A 17,415-nucleotide genomic window follows, 5' to 3' on the forward strand; every position below is an offset into this window, starting at 1 on the left:
TAACTTAATGTAATGCCTGGATACATCCTAGAATATATTAAGCAGAAAATAAAAAAGTATTGGCAAATTCCCTTGAAGAATGAGAGAAAAAAATATAGAGCTATTATACTTTACCACCAGGGAAACCACTGATACTGTATCAAACGCCAGGGACTTCAAATCAATAGGCCAAGCCATTTACTCTTGTGACACTTAGCCTACCTATTGGTATACCTAAGACTTACTTCTGGAGTACCTCTTATGTTGCTCAGCTGCGGCCTCATTCTCTCTAAGCCCAACTCTGTAAGCGAAATCATTGTTCTCTCTACTAAGTGGAACATGATATCCAGGGATGAAAATCTCCCTGGTGGTGTGGGAGATAACTCCCAGGGATGAGTCTGGCCCTGACACCATGGGATCAAAAATTCCAACATGACCAAAAAGAGGAAAAGAAGTGCAACTAATAAAGTATCAGGATTGAGAGAGTTAAAATAGAGTTGAGAGGCTACTCTGGTGGTCATTCTTATGCAAGCTTCAGTTAGACATTGCCACCTAGCATAACTTCCAAACTCCAACCAAAACCATTCCAACCAATCCTAAAGAACACCTAGGGTGATATATAAGATTCTACAAAGATTCCATGCACTAGGGTAATTTTCCACAAACCTACAGCCTCCAGATGGTCCCTGAGCCACGTAAGTCCTGAAACCTAGAGAGCCCAGCCTCTCCAGTACATCAGCTAGCTCCATCTCCCTATCCCATAGGATTGACAGCCCCTTCTAACATGAAAAAGTTAGAATGGCCATGGCTGAATCACCCCTAAAGAGAGGGATAGAGCTATCAAAGGTGATGGTGGAGTTATACAGAGAAGGTAGGGTTTAACAAACGAGTATGATTGCTGAATCATTAAATTGATATTTCTTTTAGTCTCCAGTATCTTAGAGCAGCTAGAAGTAAAAACCTAAAATTGTGGAATTGTGACCCGTACCAAACTCTGAAATCTGCTCTACAACTAATTGTTGTGCAGTGCTTTGAAATTTATTGGTTTTTTTCCATATACGTTATTTTTTACAAAGAAGGAAAAAAAAGTCGGTTGTGATAAAAGATATTTATGCTTTCTAGCCTCCTATATTGTGGAGTAGCTGGGAGGGAAAATCTGAGATGATTGTATGGTAGTCTTAGACAAACTCTGGGATCTGTCTGGTAACCACTTGTTCAGGAGTTCTCTGAAAACTATTGCTTTTTTCTTTCTTTGCTTTGTATGTATGTTATATTATGCAATAAAAAGTAAAAAAAAAAAGAGAGAGAGAGAAAATGCTATGTGTAGTGTAGTTTTCTTAATAATCTGGATATTTAGGCCAGTTTACCAGATTCTAACTCATAAATGTTGATCTGGGAGTGGTGGATATTTTCCCCTACAGTGGATGTTTATTTCCAAGTAAGCAGTGTTTTTTGAGTGTTAAAATTAGATACAATGTTTAAGTTGGCTGATGCTATAACTAGACTGCCTGACCCGGACGCTTCCTATTTGCAATTACTAGCTGTATGGTCTTGGGTAATTATTACGCTCCTGTATACCTTGTTTTCTTAATGTGTAAAATAGCAATAGTATTTGTTTCTACCTTATATAATCACTGCTAATCTTGTAGTGATTAAATGAAATTAATACATGCCTAGTGCTCTATCTGACATGTGAGGAATGTTCAATAAATGTTATATATTATTGCTCATTACTATTTTATTTTATTGAATCTATGATACCTTCATATGATTCACCCTTATTGATGGACTACTCTTATAGTTTGCTAGCTGCCAGAATGCAATATACCAGAAACAGAATGGCTTTTAAAAAGGGGAATTTAATAAGTTCTTAGTTAACAGTTTTAAGGCTGTGAAATTGTCCAAATTAAAACAAGTCTATAGAAATGTCCAATCCAAGGCATCCAGAAAAAGATATCTTGGTTCAAAAAGGCCGATGACGTTCAGTGTTTCTCTTTCAGCTGAAGGACACATGGCAAACATGACAGCGTCTGCTAGCTTTCTCTCCAGGCCCCTTGTTTCACAGAGCTCCCCAGGAGGTGTTTTCCTTCTTCAGCTTCAAAGGTCACTGACTGGTGGACTGTTTGCTTCTTGTGGTTATGTCCTTTCTCCAAAATGCTTCCTCTTTTAAAGGATTCCAGTAAACTAATTAAGACCCATGTAGAATGGGTGGAAACATGTCTAATCAACTTTAATACCCACAACTGATTGAGTCACATCTCCTTGGAGATAACCTAATCAAGTTTCCAACCTATAGTACTGAATAGGGATTAAAAGAAACCATTGCTTCCACAAGATTGATTAGGATTAAAACATGGCTTTTCTAGGGTACATAAATTTTCTCAAATCAGCACAACTACTAAGGAAAATATTCTGCCAATTAAACCACGATGACATGTTTTACCACTTAAAAATCAAGTAGGCCGTGCATATAAGCACATGTATATGACATGTACTTGGGCCCACGTGGGAAGCAGACCCATCTAGGCTGGCTGCACACTGCCTGATGTCTGCCTGCTCCAGATGTCTGGTCCTGGGGATTCCCACCTAGCTGAGATTCGGAGGAAAGACAATCCATGATATTGACCCATAAGGCAATCTTTCTCCAACACACTTACGTGCTCCTTGAACATGTTCAATGAAGCCAGATAAGACACATGAGGTATAGTGGATCCATCAAGCTCACAAATCGCCCCTTTACCTGGTGCCCTTACCTGCTGCCCTTTCTGGGCCATCCCATCAGTGTGCCTGGGATGTAGGAGTGAGGGAAGCAATTTTGGTGGCGTTTTCCTGGCCCATAGGGAAGAATAGTTTTAATTAGGTTAAGTGTACTAAGCTCAAGTAATGTAAAAATATGCTTCAGATCCAAACCATGGCCTCTTAGTGTGGTGAAGATATTGAGCAGGAGAACAAGGAAGCAGAGGAAGGGACCTGATTAGACAAAAGCAGGAGGCATGAAGGTGAGGTGGGAGAGGAAGAATGAGAGTTGTAGACTATGGTAGGGAAGGGAAGAGGTGAGACAGGCCTCTCCACTGCGTGGCATCAGTTAGGCTGAACTGAGAAACCAGAGGCTGGGCTCTGCGTTTCATGGCCTCATCCTATCTGGGACAGAAATACCGAAGTCCACTGACCAGACTGTATTTGAAGAACAATTGGACTCTGATGAGGACTGGCCCACAAAGGGCATGTTCACGTCCCAAGTCCTGTGGCTGTGAACCCATTTGTAAACAGGACCTTTGAAGATGATATTAGTTACGGTGTGCCCAAACTGAAAGAGAGTGGGCCTCAATCAATATGGCTGAAGACCTTATAAGCAAGCAGGCAAGAAAAAAAAAAGGGCATAAGAAGAAAGACGCTAAAAGTCAATGGAACCGAGAAGCAAAAGGAAAAGCATCACCATGTGCTTTGCCATGTGACAGAAAAGCTAAGGACCAATGATTGCTGGCAGCCAGCCCCAGAATGTTACAGACTTAGAGGAAAAAGTATCACTTTGCTGATAGCTGCATTTGGAACTCCTCCTTGTCTCAAAACTATGAGCCAGTAAAGTTCTGTTGTTCATGGCAACCCATTATGTTTTTTCTGTTTTAGTAGCCCAGAAACAAAAACAGCTCCTAAACACACCAATGCTACCTTTAAAATAGACACGTCTACTTTTTTTGTGGGTGGGGGGAGGGTGGTGGATGGTTTGGGAATCGAACCCGGGTCTCCCACACGGAAGGCGAGCATTCTACCACTGAGCCAAGACACATTTACTTTTAATCATTACAGGTGATTTTTATTTCCTACTCTCCTATTTGCCTACTTCCTTCTTACATTCCTCAGCTTCCCTCCATCTCATCCCCCCCATATGCTCTCTGTCTCTCTCTCTCTCTCACACACACACACACACACTTGCACCCTACTCTTGAGGTTTTATTGCCCTCTCCTTTCTTTTTTGGTAACGATTTGTTAAATTGACATAAGAAAAACACAGGGTCTCCCAGTTCACGAGGTACTGTGGAGAGGACAGCTGGTCCCAGCCCAGGCGACATGTCCACTCAGGACTCTCAGACAGGAAGAAGCCCCACACCAAAGGCACCTGTTACCACCGAGTGCAGACCTTGCTAAAGGGCTGTTACCGAATCACTAGGGTCTCATTCTCAGATGGCAGGGAATGAAATCAGACCCTCGCTCCATTCTTCACACTTGCTGACAAATATTCCTGGTGTGCAGACAAGCTGGGCAAAGGGAGCGGGCTACCTAGGCACCAAGAAAGAGAAGTTAGGCATGCTCATCTTTAGTGACAATAACAACCTGGAACTTCAAACCAGAAAGACAAGCAGAGAGGGAATGCGCAAGGAAAGCATGTTGGTAAGAGCCTTGGAGAGTCATTGCTCGTTTTTTCAAGGAGAAGACAGAGCTGGTGGTTGAAGAATGCTCCCGAGCCCGTCAGTCATCTGCACATTCTTTCTTCATCACAGTGAACTCGCCGTTCCAAGGCAGCGCTCCTACCACAAACCTGCAAGTTGTTTTCTGAAAAAGAAAACAATAAAAATCAAGCATGCATCAAAAGAAAAACAAAAATCTGTCCCATTTTTAGGTGTCAGCTTTGAAAGGTGCTAGAAGGGGTTGCCACCCTCAGGAATGCCCCACGCATTCCAGGGCTTCAGAGCTTCAGAGCCATCAGCAGTTTCCCACAGGGATCCTTGTTCAAATCCTATCACACATCAGCAATCATAATATGGGTGGGGACAATTTTAATTCTCTTTAATATTTTCTACAATGTAAATAAAGCAATTCTCTATTGGAATTTACACAAATGTATGTTTATTTTAATAGTTAAGAAAGTCAATATAAGAGCAATTTATAAGATTCTAAGGCCCTAGTATGTATTTATGCCAAAGAACCTTCAAAATACCACTGAAAGGACAAAAGAAAGAGTATTTGTGTGTGTATAATCAGTGGGTGGATTGATGGATGGATGGATGGACAGACAGACAGTGGTACTGGAGTAGCAAAGGGCATCTTAAGCAGCCTAGGACATTGAAGAACTTCCAGGAGCTTGAGGCAGACGGAGTCAGAGTGAGGGAAGTGCGACCCTTGCTGAGTATTGGTCACAGGCAAAGGAAGACTGTGAACGCCTTCTGTCCCACACACCCATGAAAAAGGCCCAGCCAAGATAATTTTGTGGGCAAATTACACCTAATCTTGGGAACTAAGGTTTGGTGTTTGCTCTTTAAACGGATTCAGAGCACAGGAAAAAATGGAAAGCCCCATTCTCACTGTACCAGACCAACAAAGCCCTGAGGCAAAAATGTGACAAGGAAATAAATTATAATGCAAGCAAACATTGCATTATATATGCTTACTTATAAATATATATAAATGCAAAATCATATGATATAATTATATAATAGACAATGGGCTTTAATATGTATATATATTCCCAAATGCAGCACTTTTCAGAGCTTACTAGTGATACGAAGTACCTGAAAATACTGTCATGAAAATTGTGTATGTGCTTATGTTTGGATACATGTGCACCAATATGAGTGTGTGTGAATGTGGGGGTCACTGAACATAAGTGTACGTGTGTGTATGTGAGTGTGTACATGTCAGTATATTACAAATGTGTACATGTGCATGTGTGTGCATACTTGTGAGTGTGTGTTTATCACATGCTCTTAGTGATTCTTGACATCAGGGAAGCTTAAGAATCCTTAACATATATAAAATCAAAGTTTCTAAGTAACACAATGGCCTATCGAATCCCACTGTATCCTAAAGGAAAAATGCACCATATTCCAGGAATGTAAGAAATAGTTCAACATTAGGGAATCCCTTATTTTATTTAAGTGCACTAGTGGGTCAAAGAAGAAAAATTATCCAATATACTTGGGATATGCTGAAGGAATATTTAGAAGAGATGTAGAAGAAACAATTCTAAAAATATCATAAATAGGGATTCAAAGGAACTGCAGAAATTATGCTTAATATTTAACAATTGTATATACACACTGCAGACATTCCCATGAGAGTCAGAACAAAAAATGCTCAGTATTATTACTCTTCCACCTCAATCCATAGAAACGGAGAGACAAAAACAAAATTTTCATTATTGAGAAATATATGCATGTGCCTTAAAATTCCAAAAAAAAATCCTTGGAAACCTTAGACATGAGGTCCCATGGGGACCAAAACAAAGACAAACAGGGAATAAGCAGCAGCTGTCCTATAAACCAAAGAGCCTAGTAGAAAATGTAAATACAAACATTTGTATTCCTAAAAAGAATAAAACATAAAATAGTGGAACATAAACATAAAAGATCAAATAGCCTTAGGATATACTCGTTGCCTAAATGCCCGTCTTGGATCTATCATCCACTGGAAATGGTAGAACGGTTTCATCTGAGCATACAGGTGCGGTTTTAGTCAGCCATAATGGGAGCTGATTGTACCTTACAATTTCCCACACCGTGATAATATGTAAAGCCACTGAGGTGCCATCCCTGGACCAGGGGCAGCAGCCTCACTGGAATCTCATTAGAAATGCACATCCTGGGACCACACCCCACAGCTGCTGCAGACACTCTGCAGCTGGGGATTGGCCATCTGGGTTGTGCCAAGGCCCATTTTGATGTGATGCTCAGGCTGAAAAACCACCATTGCACAGAAAGGAGCTGAGACATACGAAAGTTCCCTGCGGGGTGAACTTCAGAAAGCTTAGGTCATTCACCGGTCTTGGACTGAGCACTTCAGAAGGGAACAATCTGAGGCTCTCTCTACCTCAAAGATCAAGAAATTCAGGCTGTAGGCCAAAGACCCCCAGACCAAGTCACTGGGCTTTTTCCTGACCTTATTTTATCACCCACCTTTTCCAGTTTGGACTTTTCTTGAATTACACAGTTTTCAGTGTTGTTTAAAGGCTTTCTGCAATTGCTGCGGGCAATTTCAACATCAATAAAATATTCCATACGGTCTGTGACCTGTGAAGTAGTAATGGTGCAATTTTATTCTTTTTAAGTTTTATTTTATATCAGAGAGTTTTAGCAAGCATTAAGAAAGTCACTTTCTTGTTCTCTTCCCTTTTCTTTCTTTTTCTTTTCTCCAATTTCTCCCTCTTTCTCTCTCTCCCTTCCTATGTTTCTTCCAAGACATATCTTAAGGGAAAGGCAAATGGTACCCTGTGCCTCAAGTTCTTTGCACACTGAGACTAGTGATGATTTGGGGCTGGATGCTGAAAAGTCTCCCTTCCAGTGCAGGATCTCCCTGAAGACAAGACTATCTTATGCCACTTTTTGCTCCAAAACCCATGGCATGCAGCTGCTTAGTGTGGGAGGGAGGGAGGGGAGAAGGAGGAGGTCACCAGAACCAGTGGCTTTCCTGGACCTGAGATGCTACAGGCTCTCCAGTTCCTTTCACACACACACACACACACACACACACACACACACACACACACACACACATCTCTGGTTACACTGACCCTAGTGAAAGCGTGCGCTCTCTTGGGCTTTCCCACCTGAGTTCTTTCCCACCACCAAAGGGGCTGTGCAGGCAGGAGTTTGTCCTTGTTCTCTGTGGGGTTTAAAGAGTACAGCAGCAGGAGGTTTATGGTAAGAAATCAGTATTTGCTGAATCCATTAATGATTGAATCTCTGTTAATGATACACATGATAACACTTAAATCTGCTTTCATCTGGTTTTAAAAGACCAGGTGGCTAAAAGATTTCAAATAGAGTCAAGATGTCATTCTGGAGTTACTCTAATGCAAGCATCAGCCAGATTTTGCAAATTACCACGGCATGCTAAGCCCCAGGCAACAATATTTCAGTATTCCTGAAAACCCTAAAGCATACGCTGGGCTTTATCTAAGACTCTATAAAAGTAAGTTTATTTTTTTCAGCAACTTAAGGCATCCAGATTTTTTCCTATGCCAGATAAGCCTTGAAATCCAGAGGTACCAGTCTCTCCAAGAACATTAACCAGATTCGTTCCTCTATCCATGAGATGAACACCCTTTCCAGCACAAAGAAGTTAAAATGGTCAGTGCCCAGATATCCCTAAAGATTGAGAAAATGAACAAATGAGGGAGAATAGCGGTAGCTGAGAAATTAGGATTTAACAAATGATATGACTACTGAATCATTATACGGATTGTTTTTTAGTTTCTAGTGTATCAGAATAGTCATAAGGAAACACCTGAAATTGTTGAACTGTAATCCAGTAGGCTTTATCTTTGATAACAATTGTATAACTATATAGCTTTTATGATGTAACCGTGTGATTAGAAAACCTGCATGACTGATACTTCCTTTTTACAGTGTATGGGTAGATGAGTCAATAATAAAAGATATGCATGAGAAAAAAAAGTAATAATAGCTCAGGAATATAGGGAAAATACCCTGACGTAAACTATGGACAATAATTAAAGTGCTCATGTTGTAATCTTTCATCAATTGTAACTACAAAAAAACAGTAGACTTACCTAAAAGGAATTATCACCATTGTAACAAATTTTTCACATCAATGCAAATGTTGGTGGTACATTGGTATATGGTAATCCTGTGTTTTATGCATGATTGTTCTATAAACTCACAACTTCTCATAAAAATTTCTAAAAAGGAAAACTAGGCAGAAAATAAAAATAACTTAAAAAGACTACAGCAAGCAACGAAGGGTAGAACCAGAGTATCCAGATCTTTGCTCCCCACCATGGAAGCCTGTGGCTACGATTCCTGGAATCCTTCCACAAAGGCACAGGAAACAAGCACTGTCTCTGTGGGGTCTGATAATCATGCTTGGTCTTCAGTCATTTTCTCTGAAATTTAGGTAAATCTGTCAGATCACCTTTTAACACAGGAACCTTGCCTCATTTCATACACCCCACTAAGTTTATTCCTGTGTATTTTTACAGTTTGTTTTGTGAGGTTTTTTGGGCACCACTAGGAAATGGGTGCCACTAGGAAAGTGATTGCCATTTAGATGATTAGATAGATAGATAGATAGAAAGACAGATAGACAGATAGACAGATGATAGCTAGATAGACAGACAGAATATTTTCCAGTAATCTCCAGATGATGTCAGGGAAACCAATGACTTCCTCGTGTGTCTTTAGTTATAGTTCTACTATTTTCCTATGTTCATATATGCAATGTATAAACAGTATACTCTGAAAAGAATGCATCATTAGGTACCAAGGAAAATGAGGACTTTTTCCACAGAATCAGGAATCACATTGAGAGTACATATTTTATATTATTTTGGAGAAATATATGTTTATATATATGCATATGTAGTTTTTGATTTTTTCTTTTTGTATTCACTCATTTGCTGGGCAATACCAGGCTATTCCAACTCATGCAGCCATTGCTGGTGAGTAGCCAAATAAACACCAACAAATAAATTAAAAGCAGACATTTCCTGAGTTATAATAAAAGATAAAAAATGCAAATTTGTACATGGCATTAGCTTTAGGATTGTCACAGAGTCAGAGATAATTGACCAATTTCAGCTGCCTGCTCTGAAGCCTCCTCGCACCCACCATCAGTGCAGTCCCTCGAATCTGAAACTACTGGCTTAAAGGGGGACGGGTAGGGCTGGTAGGAGGCTCTGAGACATGCTGGCTAACACAGAGCAGACTTCTGTGGGAAGTTGCCATATGCCTTGAACAGTAAGCACCTACTCTGTCCCATTATCACCAGAACACCTTCAGTCTCCTGCCACAAGCTCTGCTGGCACAAAATGCTTTCCCAACCACCTCTTTCTTTAAAAGGACAAGACAGCCCCTTGGCTTTGTCACATCTTAGATAGGAATTGCCACTGCACTGATCGTGTCAGTGTGGTCTGTGCGATGAGCATGCCCATGAGAACAGGAAGGCTATCTTCACTGTTGTTATGGGTAGAATCATGTCCCCTAAGAAGACATATTCGAGTCCTAACTCCCAGTTTCATCGAAAGGAACCCATTCACAAATGGGGTCTTTGAAGATGTTTTTCATTAAGGTGAAGCCAAACTGAATCAGCATGGGCCTTAGGCCAATATGAAGGGAAATCTTAAAAGCAGAGGACATTTGGACCCAGTTGGTATGAAAGAGAAGGAGCAGAAGGAGTCAGACGGCCATGTGATGGAGGCAGAGTCAAAGATTGCCAGCAAACCACCACTAGAATCCTAGAGACTTCAAAGGAGACATGGTGCTGCCAATGCCTTGATTTTGGACTTTTAGCCTCCAAAACTGAGACACAAAATGGCTTCTCTTTAAGCCAGCTACAGTAGCCCTGGTAGACTAAGACAAATGGCTACTGGACCCAAATGTTTCAATTTTTATGGGATTATGGGAGACAGAATTTTGGTTTCCCAAAGCTATCCATGTTCTAATCCCATGAACCTGTGAATATGTTATGTTACAAGGCCAAAAGGACTTTGAAGATGTGATTAAATTAAGAATCTTAAAATGAGTGGGCCCAATGTAATCACAAAGATTCTTAGAATAAGAAGGAGTAAGAGAATGAGCTGTGGAGGCAGAATACAGTGATATTTGGAAAATGGCTCAATTCAAGGTGAAAAGCAGTTTGAATCTAGTCTCTGATATATGAAAAAAATTATGTAAGTATACACAAATATTGGTGTATATTTAAATATATTTACATTTTCATATGTGCACACTCGTTAAAGTAGTGTATCCTTATTTGGAGAGATCAAGCTTTCTTACAATCATCTTGATCCATTGGACAATCAATTGACTTTCTCCTTATTTCCAATATAATACCATGAAAAGACACTTAATCCCTGGGGTGGTGCCCTTCTCAGAACCCCTTTCTGGAGTGAAAGACACAATCCAACAGCTATTGCCACTGGCAGAGTCCTCACGGATCTGACCCCTCTGAACTGGCCTTGGTGCCTGTCATGGTTAGGGACAGGTGTCAACTTGGCCATGTTGTGGTACCTGTTCGTCTGATTGGGTAAGCACTGGCCTGTCTGTTGCAATGAGGACATTTCATAGGATTAGGTTATGATCACGTTAGCTACATCCACAGCTGATTCCATTTGTGATCAGCCAAAGGAGAGTGTCTTCTGCAATTAGTGATGCTAAATGCAATCATGGGAAGCCTTTTAAGGAGGACTCAGAGGAGATAAGTTGCATTCCTGCTTTGGCTGGCGAGCCTCTCCTGTGGAGTTCATCCAGGCCATCCATTGGAGTCATCAGCTTCGCAGCCTGCCCTGTGGATTTTGGACTCTGCGTTCCTACGGTCACGTGAGACACTTTTATAAATTTTATATTTGCAAGTGTTCCCTGTTGATTCTGTTTCTCTAGAGAACCCTAACTAATACAGTGCCCAACCTCATGCCCTGCCTGAGATGGCCTCCCAATGGCTCACCCCTCCCCAGGGTGGCTGCCGTCCAACAGCTGATGTGTGATTTCAAGGCTCTGCCCTCTTACCCCTCCTTGGGGCAAATCCACCTTCTGACCACTCCACATGGTAGCAGAGGTTTCCGTTGAGATACTCTCTCTTTCAGCCCTTCTTCCTCAGGGCTCACCCACAAGGCCTGCCTGAGATGCTTCCTGTGCACTCATCTCTATCTGCCAGGATTCCCCTGGCCACTCCCCTTTCCCACTGCACTTCCTCGCGTCCCCTGCAGTGGCCCAAACCACCTACTGGCTCCCAATCTAAAGCTCTCTTTAGATTCTGGAATCTAAAGAGAAGGCTTGCTAAACAATTAAGTCCACATGCAAGGGTTCACATTCAAGCATCTGAATTAAGAAAGAAGAGGAAGGTTTTTTCATGATCCCAAAATTAGGAAAAAGTGACTTCTCTTTTTAAATATTTCAAAGTTTGTATTCCAGCTTTTTCCTCTTAATTTGGTGCACTCTTATCACTATTCCAGTTTAGGTAATTGTGTGTTGCCTGTGCAGGTCACTCATGACTGAGAAGGAGTGCTAGGATTAGATGTGTCTGTGCATTGGGCCCAGGTTCACCTGAATTCACCTTTTCCTATCAGTCCCTTGAATAAACTAGTGTGAAATTTTAACTGTGTTACAAGGCATGAAGGGGACTCTGAGGGGCCTGTCTCACCTGTCTTAGGGGGAGAAGCAAGATAATAGATACCAAGAAGTAAGCAACAGAGCTACAGGCTGGGTTTAGGAGTTAGGTTTGAAGTTTTTAGGGAATCTTGAAAATAGAGTGGAGGTGAAACTGAGAATCGACAGCTCCTCCCATTTATCAGAGTAATCACTGCTAGCTCTCAGCAAGGGCTTGCTCTCTGTCCAGCCATGTTCTAAGTGTTCCTATGCAACTCATTTAATCCTCATAGGAGACTCTAGTTAGGGCTGCCACCCTCTTTTTCACAGGTGGGTTGGTTTGAAAGGATTTTGTACCCTAGAAAACCATGTTTTAATCCTGATCCAATGCTGTGGGAGAAACCTTTTCTTTTAATCCCTATTCAATAACGTAGGTTGGAATCTTTGATTAGATTATCTCCATGGAGATGTAACATGCCCAATTGTGGGTGCTGACCTTTGATTAGATGGAGATGTGCCTCCAGCCATTCTGGGTGAACTGCTTTACTGGAATCCTTTAAAAGAGGAAGCATTTTGGGAAGAGCTGGAGAGCTGCAGGAGAGCCACAAGAACCATGAGAGCCTGTGCAGCTAGAGAACTTTGGAGATGAAGAAGGAGGATATCCCCAGGGGAGCTTCATGAAAGAAGCAGCAAGGAGAGCAAATTGGCAGACATCACCATGTTCGCCATGTGCCTTTCCAGTTGAGAGAAAAACCCTGAACTTCATCGGCCTTTCTTGAGTGAAGATCATCTCTTGATGATGCTTTAACTTGGACATTTTTATACACTTGCTTTAATTTGGAGATTTTCACAGTTTTAGAGCTGCAAACTTGCAACTTAATAAATCCCCCCTTTTAAAAGCCATTCTGTTTCTGGTATATTGCATTCTGGCAGCTAGCAAACTAGAACAACAGGTAAAGAAGCTGAGGCACAGCAAGACTAAGTAGGCTGCCTAAGGTCACACAGCAGCCAGTGGCAGACCCGGGTTCTAAGGGAGGTCCCAGTTGAGTGTATCCCTAGACCTGTGCTGAACTGCTGTGCACATTCCCACTGTCCCTGCTCACCCACTTTCAGGATTTGAATCATACTAGTCCACCCCATCCTGTTGGGTGTGGACCCATTTTATATAAGACCTTTGACAAAGTTACTGGTTAAGGTATGTCCAAACTGAAAAGAGGATGGACCTTAATCCGAAATAGCTGAGGTCATTATAAGCTAAGGAAATTGAACACAGAGAGAGAGAGATGCCATGGAACAACCAGAAGCTGAAAGTTTGTGGAACCCAGAAGAGAAGGAAGGCACCATCATATGATTTATCATGTGACAGAAAAGTCAAAGTACTCCCCTGCCCCCTGCTCCAGAGATGGCCAGCCAGAAGGGAGGAAGCTAGCCTTTGAAACTGTGAGCCAGTAAATTACTTTTGTGAAGCCAACCCATTATTCTATGGTATTTGTTTTAGCAGCTGGGAAATTAAAGCATTGAGCCACAAGAAGACAGAAGCACTCATACAGCTAATTTCAGGAAATGGGAAACTATCAGCAAGAAGCAGGAGGCTATCTGCTTAGATGGACATTCCCATGGGATCCTTGCCACCCCTCAGTCTGAAAATGAGTTTACCGGAGAGAGTGATAGCTTTTAAAAACCAAACTTAGTCACATAACTCCTAAAAACTACCCAACCTAATGACTTTCAGGCCCTTTCTGGTCTCCTAAGTTGAATAAAGATCTTGCCCATGGCCCACAGGGCTGGGAATGATCTATCCCCTAACCACTTCTGTGGCAGCCACATTGGCTTCTCAGAGTTGCCCAAATGGGCCATGCTCCTTCCCACTGGGAGTCTGGATGCTCTTTGCCGCCCCACCCACTCCCTTCCTATAGCAGATACTGGCAGTGGTACCTTATGCCCTTTATGTGCCCAAACATACTGCAAATTCCCAGTTTCTCTGCCCCAGTGCTTGCAACAGCTAGTAGGAATGAGGGGTTCCTGGGGCAGCATTTAGTCAATGACTGATGAGATCGTATACCCCCAGCTGATGGTGGATGAACACCCCAGCTCCCTCACCTGTGCGTTGGGAAACTCTGAGGTGGGCTCTATTCTGTCTTCCTGAGCTCCCCAGAGAGGCTGAGTACCAGTTGCTCATGGTGATCACCTGCTTATTGAATCACCATTTGCTGGCTTCTCATGCCCCCATGCCTTAGTAGTACTTCCTAGGATGGCCTCCCAAATGAACTGCTTACACCTGAATATTAGTATCAGGGGCTGTTTCTGGGGAAAACAAAACCAAAACACTTCCCGCCAATCTCCTTCCCCTGTTTGATACATAATCAATCTTCAGGTTTCATCTTTAGCATCACTCCCTAAAAAGTGGTAGTTCTCAACCTTAGCTGCATATTGGGAATCACCTTGAGAGTTTAAAAACCTGAGACCTTAGTTTCCATCTGGAGATCTTCATTTCATTACAGAGGGCATAGCATGTGCCTTCTTTGAGCTCCCCAGGTAAGAACAGGTGTTCAAGGAAGACTTCCCCAATGCCACGATTCCCATAAACTCCATCATCACAGGCACCACAACTCATTCTAGCTTTAGGATTTTTCTTTCCAATTAGACTGATAGCTCTCTAATGACCTCAGTAATTTCTATCTTGCCATCACATTTACAGCAGCTAGGACAGCAACTGGCTCATTAAGAAATGGCTTTTAAGAAAGTTGTTGAATGCATATGCTACTCTGGTACCAAAGAAACAAAATGTTGAAGCGACCAGTGAAATTTACAAGACACAGGAAACTTGCTAGCATTCTGTTCTTTGTAGTTGGTCTTGCTGGCCCAGAATTCATTCCCTCATCCCAAAGGCCCACAGGATTTTGTATCTGTTGATGCGTTATAGAGTTCAGCAACTTGGACCTACACAATAAAAGGGCACCACATCATCAGCATAAGGTACAGGAAATTCAGTTGCTGCTGATGCATGTTTGCCAAAGAGTCTGGAGGATTTAAGTGGTAGAATGTACTCAGGCCCTTCTCCTGCTGATGGAGGCAGCACTGGGAACATAAAAGCTTAAATAATCTCTTCCAACAACGGCCTTTCTGTTGAATCATTTTCACTACCATCATGCAACTTTCATGGTACAATTACAAACTGCGCCAGCACCGATCCACTGAAACTGGGAATCACAGTCAGCAGAAATCTCAACACTGAAGGTCTTTTATTAACCGTAAGTGTCAGGGCCACCAGCTTGCAAACTCTAGGGATTTTGCACTCACCAACCAAGATAAGAAATGTTTCTCAGAGCTGTACAACTCATTAGCCCAGTGGAAAGGGATGTGTCTTATAAACAGTAAATCAGTGTGCTCCATGCCCACTGAATCAATATTGGATTAAAAGAATGAAAAAATATAAGTAGGGGCACTTTTTATTAGTTTATGCATTAGATAGTGCCATGTGTTTCCTTCTTCCCTGCATTCTGGATTACTTGGATGGGTGTAAATGTTGCCCATGATGACATTATTGCAAAATTTTCGCAGCACTTGATTTGTACCCAGACTTTAGTAAGTGCGAATCATGAACACTTAATCTGCAGTAATGGGGTTAAATGAGCTAATATATGGAATGTGCTGTGAACAATCCATACATACAGAAAGTGCCATATTCATACACCATCATTGCTGTTCTGTGTGAGCATGCATGTTCTTAAAGTCCTAGCATGTATAGGATTTTTGCATGTCAGCCTTCCCCTCAGGCACCCACTCTTTCAGTCTGATTTCAACCTAAGCCACTCAATTCCAATGTCCCATATGGAGAAAGTACCTTTACCTGCAATTGGGCTTGCAGTATCTTGACCACCTGGAAGATGTACTTGTCCTTGCTCTCTTCATTGTACTCTTGCATAGCAAACCACAGACACTGTTTCACATTGGAGTTCCAGGAGTTTTTTAGATTTATTTTCTTCAATTCCTTCAGCTCATTCTTGGGTGGGTCCTTGCTGGCTGCCAGGGTCACCAGCATAGCCAGCAGGAGCAGGGAGGACCACCAGGATCTGCTCATGGTCCTTCAGCAAGGGGCACAAGCCAGTCTCCTCCTCTTGTTCTTAGATCTGAAATGAGGGAGCTGAGAAAGGGAAAGAAAAGGACCAAGGTGGAGGGCAGCTTCTGCTTGCTACTGTAGGTTCAAAGATTCTACCATACCAGGCTACCTTCTCTTAACATCAGCCCAGCTGGATTCCAGTGGAAGCCATGAGGATCACTCTTTAGAGCACTCCCTCTCCTTCTCCAAGGAAAGCCACTACAGGAAGCCAGTTAGGGGGTTCTCTGCTATGACCTCCACCCTCCTTCCTCTCCTGGGTGTTATCCTTCTTCCAAGGAAAGCCACTTCTCCACATAGACCCCAGATGCCAACACTGCCCCTTTGTGTATCCCACCTACCAATATGAGCTGGGTCTTGGCCCTCTAAGAAGGGACTGTGAACTGTTGTTGGGTGAGACCCCCACCAGGACTGGGTGCCCTTCTCACCCCCAGGTCTCCCAGCTCTGGAATTCCCCTAGACTTCCTAACCTGCTTTGGCTCACTGGGCTCCCCCTTCATTCACTGACCTCCTGGTTTTCTTGTGTCTTCTGTCCCCTCCGTTCATGTCTGTGCCCTGGTCAGGTGCCGGGAGGTCATCCATAGCCCTTTGTGATGTAATCCCAGCAGCTATGGCCTGTCTCAGGGAGGACTCTTCTCACCTGCTGGCTTCTGGATTTTGGGTCCAGATGGCTCACAGAGAGCCACAGACAGCATGCAGATACCCTCCCGCCTTTGCCTTCAGAGCACAATTCTCAGGGGTCTCCTGCCTGCCTGTACTCATATCCCTGTTTTCTCAATGTCCGGCCTCAGGCTGCATCTCCTCTCCTTGCCCAAGTCAGCGCTTGGGTCCCCTACTCACTCTGATGTTTGACTTGGCAGTAGGAGGAAGAGACCACCCACCCCTTGGGCAAGTTCCCAGAGGGAAAGGAAGGTGGGATCAGTCCCAAGGAGTAAGGACTTGATGGCCTCTTGTTCATGAGGAGGGACCATATATAGGAATTTGACTTTGGATGTAAACATTCCAGTATATGTGTACACCATGTTTTATTTTAATTATCTGCCTATTGATGGATTTTTCTTGTTGCAACTCATTTTCAGTTGTTATGAACAGAACTGTAATAAACGACACTTTTCCAGTATCTTTGTGCAAATATGCAAGTATTTCCATATAATAAAAGACTGTAGGTACAATTGATACAAAAGCTTTTCATAAATTTAAATTTAATATATATTGCCAAATTACTAGACACTTACAATGATAATTTAGTGATTTTCAAACTTTGCTGCATATTGAAAGCAC

General features: G+C 42.4%; 1 protein-coding gene across 2 annotated transcripts; it reads right to left on the reverse strand.

The window, feature by feature from the left end:
- Positions 1-4,278: 4,278 nt before the first annotated feature.
- On the reverse strand, positions 4,279-16,764 carry CST8 (cystatin 8). Of its 2 annotated transcripts, none has more exons than XM_077160723.1 (4): positions 16,643-16,764; positions 15,868-16,161; positions 6,870-6,983; positions 4,279-4,530 (listed from the first exon to the last, which is right to left on the reverse strand). In XM_077160723.1, the coding sequence occupies exons 2-4, from the start codon at positions 16,096-16,098 to the stop codon at positions 4,447-4,449; spliced, it is 429 nt and encodes a 142-aa protein (XP_077016838.1). In that variant the 5' UTR covers positions 16,099-16,161; positions 16,643-16,764; the 3' UTR covers positions 4,279-4,446. The 2 variants fall into 2 exon arrangements, with proteins under 2 accessions (XP_077016838.1, XP_077016842.1); XM_077160727.1 differs by having other exon boundaries at positions 16,605-16,718.
- Positions 16,765-17,415: the final 651 nt, after the last annotated feature.

Source organism: Tamandua tetradactyla, chromosome 1 (genome assembly GCF_023851605.1).
Source record: "Tamandua tetradactyla isolate mTamTet1 chromosome 1, mTamTet1.pri, whole genome shotgun sequence".
NCBI classification, from domain to species: Eukaryota; Metazoa; Chordata; class Mammalia; order Pilosa; family Myrmecophagidae; genus Tamandua; species Tamandua tetradactyla.

Coding starts and splice junctions, on each gene's coding strand:
- CST8 (XM_077160723.1), bottom strand. CDS start 16,098: ATGAGCAGATCCTGGTGGTCCTCCCTGCTCCTGCTGGCTATGCTGGTG. Junction 6,984..15,867: donor TACTGCAAGCCCAATTGCAG/GTAAAGGTACTT, acceptor ACTACTTCACAG/GTCACAGACCGTATGGAATA. Junction 4,531..6,869: donor AAAAGTCCAAACTGGAAAAG/GTGGGTGATAAA, acceptor TTTCTTTTTCAG/AAAACAACTTGCAGGTTTGT.